The 27,068-nt window shown below is 45.5% G+C and overlaps 1 protein-coding gene across 30 annotated transcripts in view; it reads right to left on the bottom strand.

The window, feature by feature from the left end:
* LOC146772278 (uncharacterized) overlaps positions 1-27,068 on the bottom strand; it is a 219,400-nt gene that overhangs the window by 113,787 nt on the left and 78,545 nt on the right. For all 30 annotated transcript variants that reach the window (XM_085636720.1, XM_085636724.1, XM_085636723.1 and 27 more), the window contains 4 exons: positions 21,896-22,330; positions 18,023-18,131; positions 1,431-1,969; positions 917-1,031 (listed from right to left, as the gene is read on the bottom strand). In XM_085636720.1, coding sequence (XP_085492846.1) covers positions 917-1,031; positions 1,431-1,969; positions 18,023-18,131; positions 21,896-22,330 — 1,198 coding nt within the window. The remainder of the gene's footprint in view (positions 1-916; positions 1,032-1,430; positions 1,970-18,022; positions 18,132-21,895; positions 22,331-27,068) is intronic.

Genomic DNA, 27,068 nt, shown 5'->3' with positions numbered 1-27,068 from the left:
TAATGTGAACGGATCTGAGTGAATACGATAAGTACATCATGAGAAAATAATTAAATATGGCATAATGCCCAAGCTCATGTCTTCATACGTAAAAAATTGATTTTCTCAAGACAGACTGCTTGTGCATCCAGAAACAAAGGGCATACTTTGCAATATTCGCTCTCATTAATGACACCTGGAGCAGTTCATATCTACACAGGAGGGGTAGTTTACTTGTGAGAAGAGATTATGGCGATGTAAATGCTTGCAACTGATGATTTAATACTCAGTTCAACATTTTACCTTCATCATGGGTAGGTAGCACTCTGAAGCCTATCAAAGAGCGCTCTGTATTAACTCTGAAACCAAAGCACTTCATGATTCATGCATTACACCAAAATAGTTAAGTATAACAACAGCAAAAAGAAAGTTCAAGGTGAAGTGTTTGTCAAGCACATTATATACTTAAACACATTTAAAACAAAAAGTATGCTTGCTGTGTATTGTTGCTGATGATCAGTGTGCAGTTACAACAGTGCAGTCCTTTCAGTGAGGTGGCACTGGGAAAGTATGGAGGTAAACCGGACCAATCTCTTGCATACGTGCTACGCCCTTAGGGACTCAAACATTTAAAAGCACAATAAACTGTCTCCAATCCACTCCTTTTCAGGTTCAGAGATCTTCTCCACAGTATGTCACACTTTAATTATTTATTGTATTGATCTTTTATAAAATGAGCATTCATTTATGCTAACTTGGCTACCTTGATAACTTGCTGTTTCTCAGCATGGACGCATCTGTTTCCAGCACAAAACCCCAAAACATCACAACGTTACATAAAATAGATGCTGAATGCAAAACCCACAGGTTGAAGGATAAGGAGACTTGACCATCTTATAAGCTATGAAATTACATGTAGAATGTCTAGATTACGTACCAGAATTCTGGGTTTTCAGAAAGAATGCCTAAATTAAACCCGCCATCAATTTCTGGTCCAACTTCGACAAGAAACCGGGCCAGATTTTCTGCAGTTTCTCTAGTGCTTGCATCAACTGAAAATTAAACAAAAATATATTTGGAAGTCAAGACAGGTGGGATATAAACTTAGTTCATTTCTATCACTGCCGCTTGTAATGGTAATTACAGGCCATGCATGCACAAGAAAGCAGTAGTATGTGTCCATCAAACTTTAGGAAGTTGCTTTGAACTATTGGTACCAAGCCTGGTAGAAAAAGGTTGAATTTTATGACTTGAAAGTGCCTCTTAACAGTATTTTGATTGCTAACACAACTATGCCATACATAAGTGGGATATACAGGCGATCAGTGGTCCCTTAAGAGGTCAAGAAGGTGCCTCTTTGGAGTCAATCCTAAGGGTTCATCAGCTTCCAGCTGACAAAACCGGAGAGTAGTCTTCAATCCTACTGGAAAACAAGAAAATATATCACTTACGTTCTGGGAATTGCAGTTGGAATGATGTCGACTCCTCAGGTGCTCCAGGAGCAGTCGATTTAGGCTTCTCTGCCTCTACATTGCGGTTTTTCGTTTTCTCTGCCTCTACATTGTGGTTTTTAGGTTTCTCTGCCTCTACAGAATGGACTTCAGGTTTCTTGGCCTCTTCAGCAGGCACTTGTCTGTGAATGGACTGTTCAACACAGGGCACTGTTTGCTCCTGAACAGACTGACTTTGGGAGTGCTGCACAACTTCAGCTGGGCGTTCTTGCACTACATGATCAACGCCCGTCTGCGTGCCTGCTGTTACAGTGTCGTTCTGCAGAATGATTTGGCCCTGGACAATTTTTTCCTTTAGTTCTGCAAGTTCATTTGCAAGGGCCACAGCTCTCGCTGACTTGTTTGAAAAATCTTCAGATGATGTCTGGCATGAATCTGCCTGGACCGTTACATCCTTAATAGATTTCTTCAATTTTTGCAGTTCGGACAGTTTTAATCTGTAATATTGGTATTCCACGCTACTTTCATCGAATAAATACCTAGAAGAGAAGAAGCCACAAGAAAATAAATCAGTGTGAGGGCAAAAAAAAGAAAAATGAATTCTGCAGAGATATGTTAACGCACATTGTTTTAACTACCTCTGCTGCAGCACAAGTCAAAACAAATCGCCAATTCGTTTTTCCTGTAGTTAGAGATTTAAGGAGCAAAGGCATACATACGCCCATTATTAAAGAAAACAAACCTTGTCCCACATGACTCAAACAACTACAGACCGATTACAAATGGCCCTTTCCTGGGCATACTGATATAAAGTACAACATTCACCTAGATGTCACAATTCATTGAAGATAACTACATGCTTTCCAACGTCCTAACAGGATTCCTTTCAGGAAGAGGAACAGAATCTTTGGGATGACCTTAAAAACAGAGTAAACCGTAAAGTGGTCGCTGCACTACTTCTCTTGGATCTTTCAGCGGCTTTCAACACAGTTGATCACTTGAATCCAAAGACTCTACAAAGCAGGAGTAGAGGGGACTGCTCTTGACTGGATCACAATCTACTTTCTAATGTCATCCAAACTCCCCGCTTTGTCATGCAAACCGTTCTCCACAAAAGCAGGGGTCCCTCAAAGCTTTACGATCTCACCCATGTTTTTAAACATCTACATGAAGTCATTACCGGCAATGATCAATGAATTTCAGCTCACATGCTATAACTACACTGATGGCACATACTCCTTAAACTAGAAAGCCCCAAAGACATTGTAAACTCAGATTTCTTCAGTTGCCTCAGAGCCATTGATCAGTGGGTGACATGGAGTCACCTCAAACTGAATGAGTCCAAAACTGAAATACTCGCATGTGGTGATTAGCAAAATTATGAACCACTCTGCAGCTGGTCTGATGACCTGGGACCACCTCCTTAAGAATCAAAGGAAGTAAGAAACCTTGGATTTACCATAGACTCCAAGCTATCAATGAATGCCAAAGCAGATAAATCAGCAAGTTCAAGCTTCATTACCATGAAAACTCTACGACGCCTCCTAAGATTTCCACACACGGTCCAAGCTACTATCTCTCTTGTACTGTCTAAACTGGAGTACACCAATAACCTCTACCACAGATTATCTGTAAAAACTATGAAAAGACTACAACTTATTCAGAACTCTGTTGCCAGACTACTCTTACATGTAAATCCACAATCACACATCTGCCTTGCCACGAAAGCCCTACATTGGTTCCAGGTTGCCAGAAGATTCAAGTTGTTTTGTATCACCCACAAAGCAATACATAGAACTAGACTGCTCTTCATCAGGAATAAAATCACCAAATATATTCAACAAAGGAACCTCCGCTCAAAATTGGCACCTCACCCCAAAACCCCAGCATACAAGGAAAAAATATGGGTGGTACATATTTCTTTGTTCAAGCAGACAAACTATGTAATTCATTACCCTCAAATATAAGATCCACGGAAACTATTTTATCTTCAGAAGATTACTCAAGAGTTGGATCTTTCGTACTTGATCACCATACTTAAAACACAAATGAATAGCATAAGCCTGTGAATGTAAGCATGTATCATTTGATTATATGTATGTATTTAGATATGTGCATTTCTTCAAACATATGTATATATACTATATATGGTGTAAAAATATATAGATATTCTTATAGGTCTGCTTAACAAATGTATACATTACTTATGGTTAAAAACAATATATACATATTTATGCTTTACGTTTATATAGGTCACCGCATAGTTTACAAATACGTTTTTTAATTATATGCTTCTGGATTTCTGCTTAATTTATTTTATCACAAAGTGTGCTAAGTTATATAAAGGTTATTTGATTAGATGCTTATGGGTCTTATGGATTTTATTTCATCTATCAAAATGTGTAAATATAATCATAACAATTGCATCTGTAAGTGCTTCACTAATGAAATATTGGGGGAAATATAAAATACATACAAATAAATAAAAAACAAATGCATAAAACTTTCCTCAAAATATTAATACAAATACATTAAAGATATGTACAGCAACAGCCTGAGTTTTTAACTAACTACTTATCAATACATGCACATGAGACTTTATAATACAACTATATCTCTATTATTGTTCATAAGCATATATACCATTCTATGTAGTTATGCACCTATATGTTTATTACTTTAATCCTACAGTAGAAACAAAAAAAGGCATTCAATTCTCTCCAATGTACTACTCTATATCTCATCCTATACCTCTCAATATATCCTCTACCTCCACCCTGACTCATACCACACATCACTGTACTACTATAATGTCAAAAATAAACATTTCTAGACTCTTCCCTCCTCTATCCCCTTTTGACTCATTCCAAACCTCATTCTATTACTATTATCTCCCCAATAGCCCTTTTAGACTCTTTCCTCCGATGACTCATCCCAAACCTAAATTTACTGCTATGATCTCCCAAATAACACTTTCTAGACCCTTCCCTCCTCTATCCCTCCTTTGACTAATCCCAAACCTCATTATACTAATATTATGTCCCTAATAACCTATTGGTATGTATATGAGCATTGGTACTGTATGACATATGTGACAATTATTTTACTTTCATTGCAGTCACATGTAGAATGTCTGGGCCTACAAGTTTGTTACTTCACCTGTTTCGGTGGTTTCCCACTGTATTCATTCTTTATAATTTTTAATAAATACAGTTGATATTCCATTTGGAAATATGACATATTTCATTACATTTCTCTGTAATATAGTTTATGGCATCTCGGAATAAGGGACCCTTGTTCCTTCAAAATACTCATACCCATGGTACCTTCATATTCCCTGGGTTTCCCTGGTCTTTCAAAAACATACAAAGATTCTTTGGCACAAAAATAATATATTTATGTCATGTTCACCACTGTTGCATATATAAAATAAGTGGAAAATATCAATAGGAAGAAACCAAATTTTTTGAAGGTTAAACAATTCCCACGAGTGCGGAGTAGTTCAACGGAACCTCTCCTCACCTTGAAAGGGCGCCCAAGCAAAACCTATGTTATCAATATAGGTATCCAGAGAGCCAACAGATATAATAAGCATATTAACAACACAACCATATGCGAATATATATTCCATTGCTTTAGGTTTACAATGCGGCACACAAGCACAAAGACGCCTGTGGCACACTTATTAGGGGTGTGTATCTCAGATTTCATGAACACGGTTGCTAAATTGGTAACAGATTTCCTACTTGCATCTGCAATTTCCATATCCCTACATGATTTGGAAAACACTTCCCTAGTGATTGTGTCACAGCAGCTTTTGGTTACATTGAAGAGAGCCACAGCAGTCATGTGCCAAAGCAAGACCAAAATAATAGCTAAGTATGAGTTAGTCGATGGCAGTGAAAAGGAAATTGATGTCTAATGCTATGCAGGTACACTGAATTTACGCACAACAATGTGCTTATTATAAGACGACGTTTTGGTGAAGTAATGAAGTGGCAATCTTTTTTTATTCAAAATGTATGAACTTACTACTAAACCACAAATTGTAGTTGTTATACTTTGGCTAAAGCACATTGGCTCACATCTGTCTTGCATACTGGCAATAACTGCACCATCAAATGCTTTACTGAATAATGCATCTACCACCACTAAAGGAACGCCTGCAGGATTCACCACATCTTAAGACGGGAATTACAAAGTCACTCTTCGGACACAAAACAGGGGAAACTATAGGCATGTTCAAATATCTAATTTGTTTACAAAACATAAGAAAACAGTCACACAGCCCTGCAGAGGCCAGCAGACTCCTACATAGTAATTATCAGAGCAGACATAGTACAGTAAGAGGCTTAGAGGAAGGGACAGTATCCATCTGTGACAATGTTGGCCAGGTATCTTGGATATGCTGGCAGTGTATAAATGCAGCAGAGTCGATGAAATAATGGCAACCACAGTGATAACTCTCATTACTCCTACCTGTGAGAAAGTGGCTCTGTATATACTGTTCCCTAATAGGTACAGGGTGTACAGAGTCCACAGTCCCCCAGAGGCTGATAGAGGTCAAAGTTAGGTATGACCTTACTCTCAAACGTGGTAGCTTGGTCGAGCAGAAAGGCAGTATCAGAGGACAGTGTAAAGCATTTATTGTACACACTCAGTCAGCAAATGGTTTCACACACTCAATAACTGAACTCTAGGCCAATGGTTTATATATATAAAATATATGCTTGTTTTATTTTTAGAACCACAAAGGGGGTAAAAATATACTTTCTCAGAATGAGAGGTTGAATATAAATACTTTTGTCTTAAGCAATAAATTTGTGTAAACAGTCACAGTTGGTTGCAATAAACAATCCTATTTCCTAAACATAACAATGCATTGAGCTCAATGGTAAATTCAGGTTATTTGTAATAAATTACTTTTCAGATTACTTTTGGAATTTCCAGGTCTGGCTCCTAGAACCAGCCTGGGGTCAGTATTCAGAATCAAGTGATGAAAGTCGACTTAATAACTGTAATGATTTTTAAATAATATTTAGCTATTTCAAAAGTTAGCACTTAGAAAATATTTCAAAGAAAACATTCAATGGATCTCTATGGCAAGAAATTCAAATTGCAGGTAGAGTACTTTATCGTTACTTTAGTAATCCAGGACTGGGTACCTAGACCCAGGACTGGGGTCCTTATCAAAAGCAGGTAAGTAATTTCGTTTGCAGAAATGGTACGATTTTAAAAGAATATTTCAAATTTGCAAAAATAGACACTTAGAAGAAATTTCACAGAAAAGCAGACAATGGTTTCCTATGGGAGAAAAATGAGTTAGAGGTAAGTATAGTTGTGAACACTTTTCAGGGTTAGGGCTGGGCACCAAGATCCAGCACTGGGAGCTCACCTAGGAGCAGGTGAGTAAATTCGTTTTTGTCACTTGGCTGATTTTTGGTGAATTTTTGCAGTTTTGAAAAGTTCACACTTAGAAGATTTTTGAAGAAAAAGCCAGTCAATGTTACCCTATGAGGAAAAAGAATGTTAGCGGTTTAAGGGTAAGTACTCGACTGGCAGAGTTGAAATTCCGGGCATGGACTCAGGGGTCCCCCAGTGTTAGGTAGGTACAGTTGGTTCACCCTCAGCGGTTTCAGGACGGCCGGGTGCAGAGAGAGTTAGGCCCAATGTTATCCTATGAGGGATAGGGGGGCCTTGGTTGGTGGCTGCTGTCTGGCAAGCCACGCGGCTGTGGGAGCTGGGCTCCTGGTCACTTACTCAGGGCAAGTGGGGAAGTAGGTTAGTGTAGAGAGGGCACTGCCAGGGCCACTCGGGCGGCTGGGTGCAGGGTGCTTTTGAGCCTTTGGGCGCTCAATGGAAATCAATGGGAATGTTCCGGTTTGTAAAAAGGCTGCAGGCTCGGGGACGAGGATGTTTCAGGTGCCAAGACCACTTCGAGAGGTAAGTTGGGTAGTTGTAGGTTAGGTGGGTACCCCGGGATTGGGCACAGGGGGCCGCAGGGCGGCGGGCGCAGGGGTGCCTTTTGACGTCAGGAATCTTACCCTCTGGTTGATCGCGGTTGGGGTGGCACTTGGTTCTGAGGCTGCAGGCTTCCTCCGGGATGTCGAGGGGGGTCCTTGGGTGCCGGACTCGGGGTCACAGTCGCCGTGGGGTCGTCCTCAGGGTCTTTGTCCACTCCGGCACTGGCCAGGCTTGGCGGGTGCAGAGTGTGTTGGGTCCGCGGTTCCGGGCTGCTGCCAGGGGTTAAAAATAGGTTTCTTGAGTAGAGCCTCTACTCATGGGAGTCCCAGGGGCTTAGAGCCAAAAGGTAGCCAGGTCCTCCGGGGTTGGTGAGGTTGCTGGCCACGAGAGATGCCGCGCTGGTGCAGGTTCGAGAGTCGACAGGCCGGTAGGGCTGGGGCCTAAGCAGTTGGTGTCTTCTTCTCTTTTTAGCAGCTGCAGGGCAGGTCTTTGTTCTTCTTGCTCTTCTTGTAATTTTCTATCTGGAATCTAAGGAAGGAAGGTTCAGGGGGCCCCTAAATACTAGATTTAGGGGCGTTACAGGTAGATGAATGCCAGGGACCAATGGGTCCTTGTCCTGGGGTGGGTACACCCCCTATCCTGCCTCTCTCCTGTGGGAGGGGGGCAGTAGCCTAATCCTGATAGGGTAGGGCCTCCCATCTTCAAGATGGCGAGAGCCCGGAGATGTGCTTCACCTCGCCTCCCCCACCTGAGGGGTGGGGTGGGCAGGCTGGCACATCCCCTGTCCTTGTATGGGGTTTCCGGCCGAGCTTCCCGCCAGAGTGGGGGGTTGCAGTGGCCTGGGGAAACTCCAAATGGCGGCCTGCCTTTGAAGCTTCCCTTTGCTCATCCTGGGGGAGGAGATTTCTCACCTCACCCAGGATGTGCATTGTTGCAGGCCCGGGAGAGCAGGGGCTCTCCCACCCAGGGGTCCAGCAACGTGTCTGCTGCGTGGCAGCCTGGGCAGCCTCAGAGCAGACGTGGATTGTAAGTTAGCTGTAAGGGGGCATCTCTAAGATGCCCTCTGGGGTGCTTAGTACATTAAATCCTACACTGGCATCAGTGTGGGTTCAATGTGCTGAGAAGTTTGATACCAAATTTCCCAGGCTTCAGTGTTGCCAATATGGTGCTGTGGAGCTCGTGTTTGACAAGCTCTCAGCACCATGCACTCTTAACTGACAGCACTGCACTTACAGTGCCCAGGAATGGACCCGGGTACTGTAGGGGCACAGGGCTCCTGCTCCTGTGCCCACACCATAGGCATAATGCACCCAGCTAGAGGGGTGGCTGACAAATGCCTTGGCAGTGTAGGTGATGGGCATGGTACACAGAGATGTGTGCCATGTCGACTCTTTGTTTTGTCCTGCACCCAGACACTCAGCCTGCAAGGGCAGTGTGTGTGTAAGGGTACAGGGCCTCTGAGGGTGGCAGAATGAGTGCTGCAGCCCTTAGAGGCCTTCCCTGGCCACAAGGCCCTGGGTACCTAGGGTACCATTTACTAGGGGCTGACATGTGGCTAAGGTTTGCCAATTTGGAGTTTGTGTGGTTTAAGGAAGGAACATAGGCCCTGGGCACCTGATTGGCAGGAACCCAGGGTACACTCAATCGAAGTACATTCAGCAATTTAGCAAAAAGTGGGGGCGTACCATGCAAGAAAGATGGCAATTTCTCACACAACCCCCCCCCCAAAACGAAAGGTGATGAGACTAACCTTGTCCTATGGAGTCTTCATTGTCTAAGTGGAAGAACCTGGAAAGTCCATCTGCATTGGCATGGGCAGTCCCTGGTCTGTGTTCCACTTCAAAGTCCATTCCCTGTAGGGAGATGGACCACCTCAGTAGTTTTGGATTTTCCCCTTTCATCTGCATTAGCCATCTGAGGGGTCTGTGGTCAGTTTGAACTAGGAAGTGAGTGCCAAACAAGTATGGCCTCAGCTTCTTCAGGGACCAAACCACAGCAAAGGCCTCCCTCTCAATGGCACTCCAACGCTGCTCTCTAGGGAGTAGTCTTCTGCTTATAAAAGCAACAGGTTGGTCTTGGCCTTCATCATTGGTCTGGGATAGGACCGCTCCTATCCCTAGTTCAGAGGCATCAGTCTGCACTATGAACTGCTTGGCATAATCTGGAGCTTTTAGAATTGGTGCTGAGCACATTGCTTCTTTTAGGGTGTCAAAAGCCTTTTGACAACTAACTGTCCAGTTAACTTTCTTGGGCATTTTCTTGGAGGTGAGTTCTGTGAGGGGGGCCACAATGGACCCATACCCCTTCACAAACCTCCTGTAGTACCCAGTCAAGCCAAGGAATGCCCTGACTTGGGTCTGGGTTGTTGGAGCTATCCAGTCCATGATGGCCTGGATTTTGGGTTGTAAGGGCTGTACCTGGCCTCCACCTACAAGGTGGCCCAAGTACACCACAGTGCCCTGCCCTATCTGGCATTTGGACGCCTTGATAGTGAGACCTGCACTCTGCAGAGCCTCTAAAACCTTCCCAAGGTGGATCAGGTGATCCTGCCAGGTGGAGCTAAAGACAGCAATATCATCAAGATAAGCTGCACTAAAGGACTCCAACCCAGCCAGGACATGGTTCACCAACCTCTGGAAGGTGGCAGGGGCATTCTTTAACCCAAAGGGCATCACAGTAAACTGGTAATGCCCATCAGGGGTGGAGAATGCTGTCTTTTCTTTTGCTCCTGGGGCCATGCCAATCTGCCAGTACCCTGCAGTTAAGTCAAAGGTACTGAGAAATTTGGCAGCCCCCAATTTGTCTATCAGTTCATCTGCTCTTGGGATAGGGTGAGCATCTGTCTTGGTGACAGAGTTGAGCCCTCTATAGTCCACACAGAACCTCATCTCTCTCTTTTCACCCTGTTGATGAGGTTTGGGGACCAGAACCACTGGGCTAGCCCAGGGGCTCTCTGAAGGCTCAATGACCCCTAACTCCAGCATCTTGCTGACCTCAGCTTTGATGCTTTCCTTGACTTGATCTGACTGTCGATAGATTTTGCTCTTGACAGGTGCACTGTCACCAGTGTCCACATCATGGGTACACCAGCTTGTCAGACCAGGGGTCAGGGAAAAGAGGCTAGCATATTGTTGCAAGACTTGCTTGCAGTCAGTCTGCTGTTGGGCAGGGAGGGTGTCTGAAAAAATCACACCATCTACTGACCCATCTTTTGGGCTGTAGGATAGGAGGTCAGGGAGTGGCTCACTCTCTGCTTCCTGTTCTTCATCAGTCACCATCAGCATGGTGATGTCAGCCCTATCATTGTAGAGTTTAAGGCGGTTCACATGGATGACCCTTTTGGGTGTCCTGCTAGTGCCCAGGTCAACTAGATAGGTGACCTCACTCTTTCTCTCTAGGATAGGGTAAGGGCCACTCCATTTGTCTTGGAGAGCCCTTGGTGCCACTGGCTCCAAAACCCACACCTGTTGCCCTGGTTGAAATTCAACCAGTGCAGCTTTTTGGTCATACCAGTGCTTCTGGAGCTCCTGGCTGGCCTCAAGGTTCTTGGATGCCTTTTCCATATACTCAGCCATTCTGGACCTTAGGCCAAGCACATAGTCCACTATGTCCTGTTTGGGTTCTTGAAGAGGCCTCTCCCAGCCCTCTTTTACAAGACACAGTGGTCCCCTTACAGGATGAACAAACAGAAGTTCAAAGGGTGAGAAACCTACTCCCTTCTGTGGCACTTCCCTGTAAGCGAAAAGCAAGCATGGTAACAGGACATCCCACCTCCTTTTGAGTTTCTCAGGGAGTCCCATGATCATACCTTTCAATGTCTTGTTGAACCTCTCAACAAGGCCATTGGTTTGTGGGTGGTAGGGTGTAGTAAACTTGTACTGCACTCCACACTCTTTCCACATGTGTGTTAGGTAAGCAGACATGAAGTTGGAACCTCTGTCTGAAACCACCTCCTTAGGAAAACCCACCCTGGTGAAGACACCCAGGAGGGCCTTGGCTACTGCAGGAGCTGTAGTAGTCCTAAGTGGAATTGCTTCAGGGTACCTAGTAGCATGATCCACTACTACTAGAATGAATTTGTTCCCTGAGGCTGTGGGAGGTTCAAGTGGACCCACAATGTCCACACCTACCCTTTCAAAGGGGACCCCCACCACTGGTAGTGGAATGAGGGGGGCCTTTGGGTGGCCACCTGTCTTGCCACTGGCCTGACAGGTAACACAGGAGCTGACAAACTCCTTCACCTTTTGGTGCATCTGGGGCCAGTAAAAGTGACTCACTAACCTTTCCCAAGTTTTGGATTGCCCCAGATGTCCAGCTAGGGGGATGTCATGAGCCAAAGTTAGGAGGAACTCCCTGTACTTCTGTGGCACTACCACCCTCCTGGTGGCTCCAGGAGTGGGGTCTCTTGCCTCAGCATACAGTAATCCCTCTTCCCAATAAGCTCTGTGGGTACCACTGACATCTCCCCTGGCTTCTGAAGCAGCTTGTTGTCTCAGGCTTTCGAGAGTGGGACAGTCTCGCTGACCCTGGCACAGCTCTTCCCTAGAGGGTCCCCCTGGGCCCAAGAGTTCAACCTGGTAAGGGTCAAGCTCCATGGACTCAGTTCCCGCAGGGGTATCTACATCCTCTCCAGGGGGAGAGGGGTTCTGAGTGTTTGGCTGTACAGAAGCTGGTCCCCCAGTCTTCTTGCCCTTCCTCTTGGTTGGTTGGGCCATTATTCCAGGCTCCAAACCTACTTTTTCACCCATCCTCTTGCTCTGTGCTCTGGTTTGCACACACACCAATTCAGGGATGCCCAGCATGGCTGCATGGGCCTTTAACTCAACCTCAGCCCAGGCTGAGGTTTCCAGGTCATTTCCAAGCAGGCATGCAGCTGGCAACTTTGGAGAGACAACTACCTGTTTCAGGCCAGTAACCCCCCCCCCCCCCAGCCTAATGTTACCATGGCCATGGGATGACTAGTGGGGACACTGTCAGCGTTGGTGACTGGGTAAGACTTCCCAATCAAGTATTGCTCAGGGGAAACCAGTGTGTCTTTCACCATAGTGACACTGGCACCTGTATCCCTCAGAGCTTCTACCCTAGTTCCATTTACCCAGGGGTACTGTAAGTATTTCTTTAAGTTGGGGGGCCACACAGCCACAGTGGCAAACTCCACTTCTCCCAAGGAGACTAAACTTGCTTCAGTGTGTTCCCAGATTTGCTCAGGGTACACCTCTGATCCCATTTGTATACTTGCTGCCCCAGGAGTGGCTGTACTGGGTGCCTTAGGGGCTTTGTTTTGGGGGCAAGATACAGTTAGGTGTCCCTGCTTCTTACAGGTATTACACCAGGCCTTTAAGGGATCAAAGTTCTTCCCCCTATATGGTTGGGGCACATAGGGAGTAGTTTGGGTCCCACCCACCTGAACAGGTTTTTGGGGCCCTTTGGAAGACTCAGACTTTTTATCTTGGGGATTCTCACCACCTTTCCCCTGGGGAGGTTTTGTGACCACCTTCTTTTGGTCACCCCCAGTGGTTGTCTTGGTCACCCTAGTCTTGACCCAGTGGTCCGCCTTCTTTCCCAATTCTTGGGGAGAAATTAGACCTAGGTCTACCAAATGCTGATGCAACTTTTCATTTGTGCAGTTACTCAAAATATGTTCCTTCATGAATAAGTTGTACAATCCAGTAAAATCCTGCACACCATGTCCAGCTAACCAACCATCCAGTGTCTTCACTGAGTAATCTACAAAATCAATCCAGGACTGGGTCTGGGTTTTGTGAGCCCCCCTGAATCTAATTCTATACTCCTCAGTGGTGAATCCAAATCCCTCAATCAGAGCTTTCTTCATGAGGTCATAGGATCCTGCTTCTGGCCCAGAGAGAGTCAGAAGCCTGTCCCTGCAGTTACCAGAGAACAGTTCCCACAGGAGTGCCCCCCAGAGAGGTTTCTTTACTTTCCTGATATCACAAGCCCTCTCAAAGGCTGTGAACCATTTGGTGATATCATCACCTTCCTCAAATTTAGGGACAATCCCTTTGGGGATTTTAGGGTCAGAAGTTTCCTCCCTATCCTTGTTTTTATTATTGCTGCCACCATTGATGGGTGCTAAACCCATCTCTCTCCTTTCCTTTTCTAGGGCCAGGAGTCTGGACTCTAGATCTATTCTTTTGGCCAGCCTCACAAGGCTGTCCTCTTCACTGGGGGGTCCCCCAGTGTTGTCTCTGGGACCAGAGCCACCTGTGTGGTCTCTAGGTGCCCAGATGCTATGTCTTGAGTTGGAGGGTATGGGTGCCATCTCCTCCCTAGGGAATAGTATGGGGAGGTTGCTGTCCACCTCCCCCGTTTCCCTTTCCTCATCTGACTGGCCATCACCATGTTCAGATGGGTGGTCTTTAGCATACTCAGCCAGGAGCTCCTGGAGCCCTTGTTTGGTTGGATGCAGACCCATTTGTAAATTTTTGAGTTTACATAAGGACCTCAATTCCTTGAAAGACAAGTGTAAGTAAGGTGTGAGGTCGAGCTCCTCCACCAGGTCCATGTTATTATTATCACTAATAGCTGGGTTTATTTGAGACATTCTAACCTGACAGTTCTAACCCTCTACCCGGACTATAGTGACTTTTATTTTTCTAAAATTCTAATGGGACTTAAGCAAGGCCCTAGCAAGACTTTTAGTAATTTTGGAAAAACCAATCAGAATTCTAAAGGCAATTTTTAAGAGTTCTGTCGTGTGATCAGATGGTAACCAAGTAGTCAACAAATGCAAGTTTGTATCCCACCGCTGATCCACCAATGTGAGAAAGTGGCTCTGTATATACTGTTCCCTAATAGGTACAGGGTGTACAGAGTCCACAGTCCCCCAGAGGCTGATAGAGGTCAAAGTTAGGTATGACCTTACTCTCAAACGGGGTAGCTTGGTCGAGCAGTAAGGCAGTACCAGAGGACAGTGTAAAGCATTTATTGTACACACTCAGTCAGCAAATGGTTTCACACACTCAATAACTGAACTCTAGGCCAATGGTTTATATATATAAAATATATGCTTGTTTTATTTTTAGAACCACAAAGGGGGTAAAAATATACTTTCTCAGAATGAGAGGTTGAATATAAATACTTTTGTCTTAAGCAATAAATTTGTGTAAACAGTCACAGTTGGTTGCAATAAACAATCCTATTTCCTAAACATAACAATGCATTGAGCTCAATGGTAAATTCAGGTTATTTGTAATAAATTACTTTTCAGATTACTTTTGGAATTTCCAGGTCTGGCTCCTAGAACCAGCCTGGGGTCAGTATTCAGAATCAAGTGATAAAAGTCGACTTAATAACTGTAATGATTTTTAAATAATATTTAGCTATTTCAAAAGTTAGCACTTAGAAAATATTTCAAAGAAAACATTCAATGGATCTCTATGGCAAGAAATTCAAATTGCAGGTAGAGTACTTTATCGTTACTTTAGTAATCCAGGACTGGGTACCTAGACCCAGGACTGGGGTCCTTATCAAAAGCAGGTAAGTAATTTCGTTTGCAGAAATGGTACGATTTTAAAAGAATATTTCAAATTTGCAAAAATAGACACTTAGAAGAAATTTCACAGAAAAGCAGACAATGGTTTCCTATGGGAGAAAAATGAGTTAGAGGTAAGTATAGTTGTGAACACTTTTCAGGGTTAGGGCTGGGCACCAAGATCCAGCACTGGGAGCTCACCTAGGAGCAGGTGAGTAAATTCGTTTTTGTCACTTGGCTGATTTTTGGTGAATTTTTGCAGTTTTGAAAAGTTCACACTTAGAAGATTTTTGAAGAAAAAGCCAGTCAATGTTACCCTATGAGGAAAAAGAATGTTAGCGGTTTAAGGGTAAGTACTCGACTGGCAGAGTTGAAATTCCGGGCATGGACTCAGGGGTCCCCCAGTGTTAGGTAGGTACAGTTGGTTCACCCTCAGCGGTTTCAGGATGGCCGGGTGCAGAGAGAGTTAGGCCCAATGTTATCCTATGAGGGATAGGGGGGCCTTGGTTGGTGGCTGCTGTCTGGCAAGCCACGCGGCTGTGGGAGCTGGGCTCCTGGTCACTTACTCAGGGCAAGTGGGGAAGTAGGTTAGTGTAGAGAGGGCACTGCCAGGGCCACTCGGGCGGCTGGGTGCAGGGTGCTTTTGAGCCGTCGGGCGCTCAATGGAAATCAATGGGAATGTTCCGGTTTGGAAAAAGGCTGCAGGCTCGGGGACGAGGATGTTTCAGGTGCCACCACCACTTCGAGAGGTAAGTTGGGTAGTTGTAGGTTAGGTGGGTACCCCGGGATTGGGCACAGGGGGCCGCAGGGCACAGGGGGCCGCAGGGCGCCGGGTGCAGGGGTGCCTTTTGACGTCGGGAATCTTACCCTCTGGTTGATCGCGGTTGGGGTGGCACTTGGTTCTGAGGCTGCAGGCTTCCTCCGGGATGTCGAGGGGGGTCCTTGGGTGCCGGACTCGGGGTCACAGTCGCCGTGGGGTCGTCCTCAGGGTCTTTGTCCACTCCGGCACTGGCCAGGCTTGGCGGGTGCAGAGTGTGTTGGGTCCGCGGTTCCGGGCTGCTGCCAGGGGTTAAAAATAGGTTTCTTGAGTAGAGCCTCTTCTCATGGGAGTCCCAGGGGCTTAGAGCCAAAAGGTAGCCAGGTCCTCCGGGGTTGGTGAGGTTGCTGGCCACGAGAGATGCCGCGCTGGTTCAGGTTCGAGAGTCGACAGGCCGGTAGGGCTGGGGCCTAAGCAGTTGGTGTCTTCTCTTTTTAGCAGCTGCAGGGCAGGTCTTTGTTCTTCTTGCTCTTCTTGTAATTTTCTATCTGGAATCTAAGGAAGGAAGGTTCAGGGGGCCCCTAAATACTAGATTTAGGGGCGTTACAGGTAGGTGAAGTCCAGGGACCAATGGGTCCTTGTCCTGGGGTGGGTACACCCCCTATCCTGCCTCTCTCCTGTGGGAGGGGGGCAGTAGCCTAATCCTGATAGGGTAGGGCCTCCCATCTTCAAGATGGCGAGAGCCCGGAGATGTGCTTCACCTCGCCTCCCCCACCTGAGGGGTGGGGTGGGCAGGCTGGCACATCCCCTGTCCTTGTATGGGGTTTCCGGCCAAGCTTCCCGCCAGAGTGGGGGGTTGCAGTGGCCTAGGGAAACTCCAAATGGCGGCCTGCCTTTGAAGCTTCCCTTTGCTCATCCTGGGGGAGGAGATTTCTCACCTCACCCAGGATGTGCATTGTTGCAGGCCCGGGAGAGCAGGGGCTCTCCCACCCAGGGGTCCAGCAACGTGTCTGCTGCGTGGCAGCCTGGGCAGCCTCAGAGCAGACGTGGATTGTAAGTTAGCTGTAAGGGGGCATCTCTAAGATGCCCTCTGGGGTGCTTAGTACATTAAATCCTACACTGGCATCAGTGTGGGTTCAATGTGCTGAGAAGTTTGATACCAAACTTCCCAGGCTTCAGTATTGCCAATATGGTGCTATGGAGCTCGTGTTTGACAAGCTCTCAGCACCATGCACTCTTAACTGACAGCACTGCACTTACAGTGCCCAGGAATGGACCTGGGTACTGTAGAGGCACAGGGCTCCTGCTCCTGTGCCCACACCATAGGCATAATGCACCCAGCTAGAGGGGTGGCTGACAAATGCCTTGGCAGTGTAGGTGATGGGCATGGTAAACAGTGATGTGTGCCATGTCGACTCTTTGTTTTGTCCTGCACCCAGACACTCAGCCTGCAAGGGCAGTGTGTGTGTAAGGGTACAGGGCCTCTGAGGGTGGCACAATGAGTGCTGCAGCCCTTAGAGGCCTTCCCTGGCCACAAGGCCCTGGGTACCTAGGGTACCATTTACTAGGGGCTGACATGTGGCTAGGGTTTGCCAATTTGGAGTTTGTGTGGTTTAAGGAAGGAACATAGGCCCTGGGCACCTGATTGGCAGGAACCCAGGGTACACTCAATCGAAGTACATTCAGCAATTTAGCAAAAAGTGGGGGCATACCATGCAAGAAAGATGGCACTTTCTCACACTACCCAGCTCGCATCTCTCCATGAGTGGAATCAGATCTGTCAATACCATACCAACATTTTGGCGTCCCATCAAGGCTCTACACAGGAATTTCACTTTTTACAGTCTGAATAAAAACTGCATGGCCTACCAGTCCCCCTAAAGAGAGAATTTGACATCTGTACTTCAAAACCTAAAAGATTCTGTCTACTGAAAAAACACTAAATGGTAGCACCTCGGCAGAGGTGAAACGAGTACTGCAGTTACTCCCAAATTAGCAGTAGCTATGATTAGCGAAGACAGCTGCCCGCACCACCAGAAATCGGGTTTAGAGGTTTTATCTACAGGAAGGAAATACCACCTAGAAGGGGGAGAATGATTGGATTCCAAAATAAAACACATCTAGCTTATTCACAGATAATATAGATGGGACCATTGACATAAGGCGTTATAAAGGCGAAATCTCCATGCATACTCATCGAAAAGAGAATTAATGACAGAAGGTATCCAAATACACATCACAAGAAAATGCAAAACTTTCCCATGAAGCAAGAGAAGATCCATTTATAAAGACGAGGATAACAGCATCATGCATATTGGCTTGCCAAACAACAAAGGAAACATCCACTCACTGGGCTTTAACTTCTTGGATCTCACTTACCAAAATTCTGGTTTCTCTCCTTGATAATCCTTCACTCTCCAGGTCTTAAAATTGTACGCTAATAGAGTGCGAATCACCTTCACCACTTCAGGATCCACGGGCCTTTTACCTAAAAAGAAAAGAAAAGAAAAGAAAACCACCATTATATGAGGTCAGCAGCTCGCTTGCATGCAAACAAGCCTACTACCGTTGAGCATCATTGCACCTTTCTGGAAGAACCAATGGTAGCAAGGGGCTTGTGGGGGGAGGAGTTTGCATTCTTTCCCACATGGCTCCACAGACTTACAATTACATTTTGTTGCACATTTGGCTACCTACAATATTCAGGTTTCGGGGTTACATTATCATTGAATGTTCCTTTTATGCGACGCTATATTTTACTTTCTTCTGTAAAGTGAAGTAATGCCCAAGTATATTGGGGTAATGTGCCACATAATACACACACCAAAGGAAACAAACGCAGTTCTGTGAATGATACCAGCCTCGCCTCACTGGAAGGAGAAATGTGGAGATTGCATGACAACTAGATCAGAACAAAGGAATGTCATTGGCTTTACTTTGCAACGATAACATACAGATTTATGAGCATGGGATGGACGAACAAGAAACCAGGGAAACATTAAAATTAAAGAATATCCATGACGTTTTGTGATGGGAAGGTTGGCTATGGCAAAGGAAGGAATTATTAATGACCTAGAAGTGCAGCAGAGTAAAGATGAATGTGAAGCAACATGGCGTTTGGTCAACTGCCAGCGAATTCATTTTTTTCCCACTGAAACAAACAGATTCAACTTTAGCTGCGATTCCTGAACAAATTCTACCAGAAGCAGTATATATTAGGCAAAGTTACACTCTAATCCCTGAGAGACATAGGCATGGTCCAGGTTTTAAGTTGCAATATCAGCAAAGGCGTGTATAGACTACTCATTATGCAGAGATGTCAACTGTGCGAATATAGCTGCCATCAGAAAATTCAGACAAGCTCTGTTCAAACAACACTTCTTTGTGGCGTACCAGCAAAAGGTGAATACTCAAAAAAAAGCACTGGGAAGCCAGATGGCCAAACAGAAAGAGAAGAACAGCTGTAATGGAGTTTCCTCATTCAGATATGCTGAAGGTAATAGATGGGTGGAAAATGACAAAAACAAGTCTCTGGTAGATTCTCGATCATGCCCTTCACTCTGGGCTTGCCCCATGAAACATGGCACCATGACTGAGTGTCTTTGAAAAATAATGCAGCTACTGACAACCCTACACAAGATGCAGTAGGGTACTGGCTATGCCCTTCCCACAAATTACCCGCCCTCATCATCATGAAATGCCCCGTGCACACTCTTAAAGATGTGACCTTCTGACATCTACTTGATTAGAGACGTAACAAGTTAACCTCCACATGTGCGGGACAGAAAGAGAGGGCGATGTGATGGTGTTGTATGAAAGGGCTCTCAGAGTCAAGAAACTGAAATGAGGGAATATAGATGACAATAGAGACCCTGAAACCACCAGCTTCACCCATTGGTCTGCCCAGGACAATGGTAACCTGAAAAGAGTCCCCACCCAGGAGTCTAACGTAGAACTTGGCTAGCCAATCACTCAAGACCACAACAAGAAGCACTGGCATGGCCAATAGGTCTCATCTTTGGGCACTATTGGCTTTACCAATTTGTGCAGCATGGCAAAAAAAAGAAAAACGGACAAAGATGCTATGACGCAGTGGTTGCAACATGGAGTGCTGCGGAAGGGGATGCAACACTGCAGAGTGTGGTGGTGGAAAAGAACATGGAGTGCGGGAGGGAGCAAGTGGAGGAAACAATACTGAGTGGGATGGAAGCACCGTAGGTGGGGTTGGGGGGAAGTTACAGGTGAGAAAAGAATGAGGGTGTGGGTGGGTGAGAAGAAGCAATGGGTGGGTGAAAAGAAGCAATGGGTGAGAGAGCAATGTGGTGTGGAGTGGTGGGGAAGAAGCACACGGGTGACAGACAGCAACCTGGAGTGGGAAGGGAAATGCACAAGGGAGATAGCTGGAAAGCATGTGCACTCCCCTGTTATGTTATGTGTATTTATAGAGTGCTCTATTACCTGGGAGGGTATCATGCAGCTTGAAGCAGGGGCGAACCTTGTCTGACCCAGGGCTATGCTGGGAGACCGATTCGAAGAGCCACGCCTTCAGCTGGTCAAGGAATTTGAGAAGAGGCAGCTCTAAAATAAAACGGCAGCTCATGACAGTTTAGGAATGATGTAGGAGAAGGAACGGCTGCCGGATCTGGATATGCAAAGGATGTGTGCGAGTATATGCCCGACTGGGCGGAGGTGTTTGGTGGAATGTGATGTGGCTGTTGAGGTAGGCTAGACACGTTGTGTGCAAGGATAAGATGGAGTTTAACCCCCCCCCCCCTCAAAAGTAGTGCTTGAAAAGCAAACAGGGGAAGCATAGGGGCCAGATGATGGTGATGGTAAAGAGGCAATGCTCCATGGGAAGGAAAACCCCACAACTGACAAGCTGGGATACAAACAGGAAACAGGCAAATGAGAAAGACAGGAACGCTGACCAATAGTAAGCAATGGGTGGGCTCCAAGTCTCTAGGTTTGTGGTAAGACCACAATATGTCTCGCTAAGGACAGTGCATGCACTGTCTAGTAGACAAGATCGAAAAACACTTAACTATGGGAACTTGAACAGTCACTTAAACACTGAGCTATTTGGAGCCTTTTCTATCATAAGATTGCTGTACTGCTGAGAAACTGGTCTGTATGTCAATTGTTTTTTGGATACATCCACTTATGCTTCTTCCATTTCAGTCAGCTTCTGCTTATGATGTGCCACACAGTCCACACTTCAAATGGATTCTGCCTATTAACACGTCACTTCCTTGCATCAGTCCTGCTCGGAAGTCATTCAGGCATCCTCTCCTCCTGTGTACAGTGACTATGGAGGACTGGCAAACAGCTAGCATATCATGTGCTTACCCAATAGGTCTGGAGCATCCTGGACTGATACTGAAGCTTCATGTATGATATGTTAAGTGAGGAGAGTGGTGATGATCCAGGAAGGAACCACTCCTATACAGAAGCAGAGTCCTACACAAAGGCTTTGAAAGGCAGATAAGCCATAAGATTCTCCACAAATGTCTCACGAAAGTAAGTATTGATGATTGGTCAATATTTGTTTAAGTTTTTTTGCCAGAAAAAGGGACAAAAGAGGCTTTTGGGTGATGTAAAAATGTTTGCTGCAGTCTGTTTTATAAATCTACAAATACTGATACAGGCAGAGGAAATAGGAGAGGCAAGATACGTGGGGACAGTAGGACATCACAGAGGCATGCTGATAACTAGGATTGGGAAAGGAGTGGTGTTGGAAAAGAATACAGCTGATGTTGCGGACAGGAGTAAAGATCAGTAAATAAAATGAGCGGTAAGAGGATGGGGTATGCAATGGAAAGAAAGAGAAGAATGGGAGTACGGAGAGAAGGGGCAAGCCCGCCAAGCACAACAAGTGAAGCGGGTGTACTGCGGGTTACTGCCCATAAATGGCAAACAAATGATCTCCATAATCCTAAAAGAGACTTGGGGAATAAAGACAATTTTGCAAAATAAAAGGCCTTTAACAGGTTGGATTAGAATACTTGAGAATGCATACATTAGAAAATTTCTTGAAGAATGTCTTTGGAGCTAGTTCCTCGAGAACAAGTTTCTATCAGTTTGTAACACTTCAGGAACATATGTAACGTGTAGGACACTGTTTCACCTTCAGCCCTGATGATTTCATTTTTTCTTTGCTCTCTACTTTGGTGAAGTGCTGCCTATAGTTTGGTGGTGATCCTCCCCTGCTTACCGGTCTTTACTTTGCAAGAACAACTGCTCAGCCTTACGTACCTATCATCGCAATAAAAGGTGTTTTTGCTGGGGGCGCTGCTTCCTTTTTTTTAGTCTTTTTGTCATGGTTATCAGCTTTCTTTCTGCTTCGACTACGATTTCTGCTTTGGCTACGATTTCTGCTTCGGCTACGATTTCTGCTTCGGCTACGATTTTTGCTTCGGCTACGATTTCGCCAGGAGCTTCGGCCTCTGCTTCTGCTCCGATACCGGCGATCTCTGCGACGACGACCTTCAGAACTTAATGAGCCTGATGATGAAGAGCGCCTTCTGCGTCTGTCCCAGTCACTGCGATAGCTACTTCTGTAATGGGGACTGCGAGACCGCCGGCGATATGATGCCGAATGAGAACTTTTACCATCTCTCCCTGAAGACCTTGGTCGAGAACGAGATCGGCTGGACGAGCAAGGTTTTCTTCTGGCAGGCCTTGTGGGATCTGTACATAAACAAAATACAAAACAAATTAGAAATAAACAGTTACAATAGCGGTCACATTTGTTAAACGTGGCACATATAGCCAAAAAACATGAACACCAACTTTAACCACACGGCCACAAAATCCCTGAAATGCTTCAAGGTACTAAAGGAACAAATATTTGCACTGCAGTAGGTCTAGCATCTATGAGAGTTAGAGCTATTGGCATTATAAATCACAATGTCTTTTACCCCTGCGTTTTGGTTTGGAGTGGATTTTGTTGGTTTGGAGTGGATTTATGTGGATTAGATTGGAATTGTTAGCTATGTAATTGTGTGATGTGGGGCTGGATTTGTGTAGTGAAATTATGTGGCATTATGTTCAGTGGAATTATGCAGATAGTAATTGTGTGGTATTAAGTGTACTGAAATTATGTGGAGTGTTATTTTGTGTTGTGGAGTGGTATGTAGTAGAGGGTAATTATGTAGTGTGCTGTTGAATTTTATGGCATGTGGTGAAATTCTGTGGTGTGGATTGGATGTATTATTGTTGTGTTGTGTAATTGTGTTGTTGAGTTGAATTATGTGATTTGTTGTTGAGTTATGTGGTGAAGAATGGACATTTGTAGAGCTGAATTTGCTGGCTGGAAGTGTGGCGTGGAGTAAAATTAAGCAGACCGGAATTATGAGGCATGATGTGGGGAGTATTCATGTGGATTGTGTTCCCAAGTTTAAAAACAAGCATTTGCAATGCACTCGGGCTTGCATTTACGAAAGTTATAGCTATTGTCGTAACTGACAATGTTATTTTACTTTTGTTTAAAGTGGAGTGATCACATTTGCATAGCGCTATTGCCATTCATATGATCTTGTGGCACTGGAGAACCAGAAATTGGGAGGTTACGAGGGAGGGAGGTGGAAAATAAAGGACACCAATGGAAAAAGGAATTTAAAAAATAGGTAAGGAGTTGATTTAAAAGGGTCGGGATAATGCAGGACAAGAGATCGCGTGATACCGGAGCAGGATATGTACGCGAGAGAGAGCAAATGAAGGTTTACAGAGAAGTTGAGTGACAGGGAGAAAGGGATGGTTAGAGAAGAATGAGGCAGGGGAAAGGGAGTGAGGAACAGAGGGCAGTTGTGAATTCATAAGGAAGAGACTATAGCAGAATGGATGAAAGAAAGAGCTGAGGAAGTTGATGCATACAGGGAGAGGAGAGAGTGAGGAGTTGCTTGGGAGTAGTCAGCATTCATACATCAGCTGAAAGATCTGAATTTATGGATACATGATTAATGGTATGGGACTGTGACACGAACATTTTCAGAGGTACCCAAAAGGTCAGGAGTGTTGTTATGACTATATTCCAGGTTTTGGTTAAGAAATTAATTTTTTAAGCGAGAACTTAGGATAAAACTTCTCAAATATGGTATATTGAAAACATCGCTTGTGTTTTAATTCACATGGTATGCAATGCGATTCAGAAAAAACAAGATTATCGTTAATCAGATGCACTCTAATAAAAATAAAAGCCATTCCCCAATCTCAGGCATGATACTGTCTGAAAAGATAAACTGTGCCAGATTATTAAGCAAATCCTGTGCTGGTGGGTATCCTTAATATGGTAATATTTAAAAGTGCACTGGATTTGACGCATCCGATCACAAAGTTACTGAGGAACTGATGCTCGCCTTGTAATGAACTAAATCCCCCATATCAAATGGCCACAACTCCAGTCTGTTATTGTTGTGTATGCTCCTGGAGTCTTGGTGTCCTTTCTAACCTGCGCTTCTGACTCATTTGCAACTGTTTGATGTTTCTATGGATAGGGGTTGAACAGCCCAAGAGAGATAGCAAACCACACCGCCGCCGTAACCCGTAGCCCCCGTCCTTCTCCGTGTGCAGCCAATGATGGACAGGAAAAAAAAAAAAAAAAAAACAAGCACAGTAAATCCAATATGTTAATATTTAAAAGAGCACTGGATTTGGAACATCCTATTGCAAAGTTACTGCAGAACCGATGCTCGCCTTGTCATGAACTAAATCCCCTGTTCCAAAATGGCCACAACTCTAGTCTGTTGTTTTTGTGTATACTCCTGGAATCTTGCGCAGCCTCTCTAGCATGTGCTTATGTCTCGCTTGAAACTGTTTGCCGTTTCTATGGATACGGGTCGAGCAGTCAAAGAGCGAGCAAACCACGCTGCCGCCGTGACCCGTTGCCTCCGCCTTTCTCCATGGGCAGCAAAAGATAGACGGCACAAATGAAACGTGGACGGGCAAAAAGAAAAAAACACCCAAGCACGCAGTAAATCCAATTTGGTAATATTTAAAAGTGCACTGGATTTGAACCATCCTATGGCAAATTATGGAAGGCGCAAATGAAACATGGACGGACACAGGGAGTTACAACGTGAGGAGGAAAGAGGGGGGAACAGGAGACGAGGGAGCATCGGTTGGATGTGGCGTAATTAACAGAGCGGCCCACCTTGAAGCTGGAGAACCAGATTAGAGTCTCAGCCTTTGCCCAGCCTGAAAATGTATTGTGTCCGTCTGTAATGTAACTGGTGGTCGTGTAAAGTGCACTGATACCTTTGGGTCAAGTTTGAGCTATACGACAATGCAGAAAAAACAAGCATCGCGGCACCGGCGCTTTACTTTGAATGTTATAAGTAAAGCGCGGGTGCCGCGATGATACCAAAAGTAAAGAAATAGAAAAAAACATCTATTTCTTTACACCTGCGAGTGGTGCGCGCGCACCTCCGCGAACATGTGTTTTCAATTATCGCGCCAGTGTCTGGGCATGATAATTGAAACCACATGGCCTTTGGTGCGCGTAACAGACACCAATAGGCCATGGGCGGAGCAATGCGACTGCCTTTGGCCTATTGCGTGCTGTCTTAGTAAAAAACATGCACACAAAGGCCAATAGCGGGCCACAAAAGGAAAAGAACACGCACGACCATGTGCAATTCCAGGCTCGGTTTCTGAACTCCACACAAAAGGGCTCTCGCTACGCGAGCCCTAATGATGAAACATAATTACAAAGAAAGGTGGCCTTTCATTGCGCACAAATTCTGAAAACTAAAACACATTGCTTCCACTGAAAAATTTCACAAAAGCATAAATGTGTTGTCAATTTCAGACCAAAGTAAGGAGCTGCATACCAAACATACACATTCGACATGCTCATGGAAAAAGGAAAATAGTTCCCAGATCAAACACTTCAACATACCGTTTGAAACCTACCAGTAGTTAGGCGCTACTCTCTGGATGTTAACAAACAACAACAAATGTTAGCAAAGCGAAACTGTTGACAACATCAGAACATTCAACAATCATTTATAACGGCAGCTGGTTAGAGATGGCTTCAGCCAATCATGCAGCCAGCCTCTGCCCAGGGTGTAACAAAACCTCTCAAAGCTGCAGAGCTTGAGGGGCATGGTCTCCCCAAGCAGCAAGATGGCCGCTCTTTGAGTGTGCTCTGCCCGCAGAGACAGAATCCTATAAGATCCCATTCCTCATCTGCACCAGTGGCGCTAACTGAATCAGACATTAGTTTCCTGACCTCGCGCGGAACATATGGATGTCGCTTTGAGAGAGAAAAGACCAGGACACGCTGCGGAGAGTGGGCGCTGAAACTGACCCAGTGCTGAGACCCGCTGGCCGTGAACTCCGACGGAGACAACATCGGATCACGCTACAGCCACAGTCTGTGGTGACATCCCGGGGAGCGTGGTTTTAGTGTCAGGCACTAAGAGGAGTGCCCTGCTGTGTGCACCGGGGCGCCGTGTCGATGGTCTGGACGAAATATAGTGGATCCAGCTCTCGCCGTGACTGAGGCCGCCATCTTGGGGTGCGGAAAAGAGGAAGGCACGAACACCAAGCAGCGCAGATCGCCGTGAAGGGGCATGACGAGGTAGCAGGCAATACGACAAGTGTGTATCGCGCTGGCTGGCTAGAACCGCCCCGCGAATAGAGTCTAGCATCAAGAACAGGTAACGGGGGTGGGATAAGAGCGGTGGGTGGGTGAGTAGGGGGGGCGGTGGCCGGCCCCTTCTGACCAACACCCTGGACCTGGCGTGGGCCTTCCCTTCTCGGCAGTCCCCCGCAGAGCTTATTACGAGGGAGGCTAGTTGATTGCTGGCCTCACCTGGGTGGCGGACGAGTGCGAGGGTCCAGCTGAAGCTTGCACGTTATTTATTTGCAGGCACATCGGGCCGAAATAAAGGTCCGTCTGCGGTGGGCGGCGACACTCGGGATTTGGCCACCAGTAAAGGCGCAGAAGGAGTAGTTTCTTTTCTGTAACTCCAGTTCTGTAGTAGGGGTATCTCTGTGATAGTCATAATCTAGTGAATAGTCTCAGCCATTATGTGGCTGAGAACAGGATACTGTGCCTTTAAGAAAACTTTCCAGATTTCCAGAACCTTCCCAGTATCCCAGAATGCACAGCAGGTCCCTTCTACCTTCAGTTCTTTTTTCCGGCTCCTGCTAGCAGGACCCTGGAGCATTAGCTCTTCATTTTTTGGAGCTTTTATTCATTTTTAGTGATTTTTTTTCTGGATTTTGAAGTTTCACTCGACGTCTTTGGCCTTTTTCTACATTCTGCTGTGGTTTTTTAGCAGAATTTCTGCAGTTGTCTTGCCTCTATACAAGGGCTTTGACTGCGGTAGGAGATAAAGGCCACAGCTGAAGCTCACAGAGTTTGTCTTCTGTGCTTGCCTGTGTCTTCTGTCTTTGACACCTGTCTAGGCATCTTCTTCAG

This window comes from Triturus cristatus, chromosome 12 (assembly GCF_964204655.1).
Source record: "Triturus cristatus chromosome 12, aTriCri1.1, whole genome shotgun sequence".
Classification (NCBI taxonomy): Eukaryota; Metazoa; Chordata; class Amphibia; order Caudata; family Salamandridae; genus Triturus; species Triturus cristatus.
This window is presented reverse-complemented; position numbering and strand designations above follow the sequence as displayed.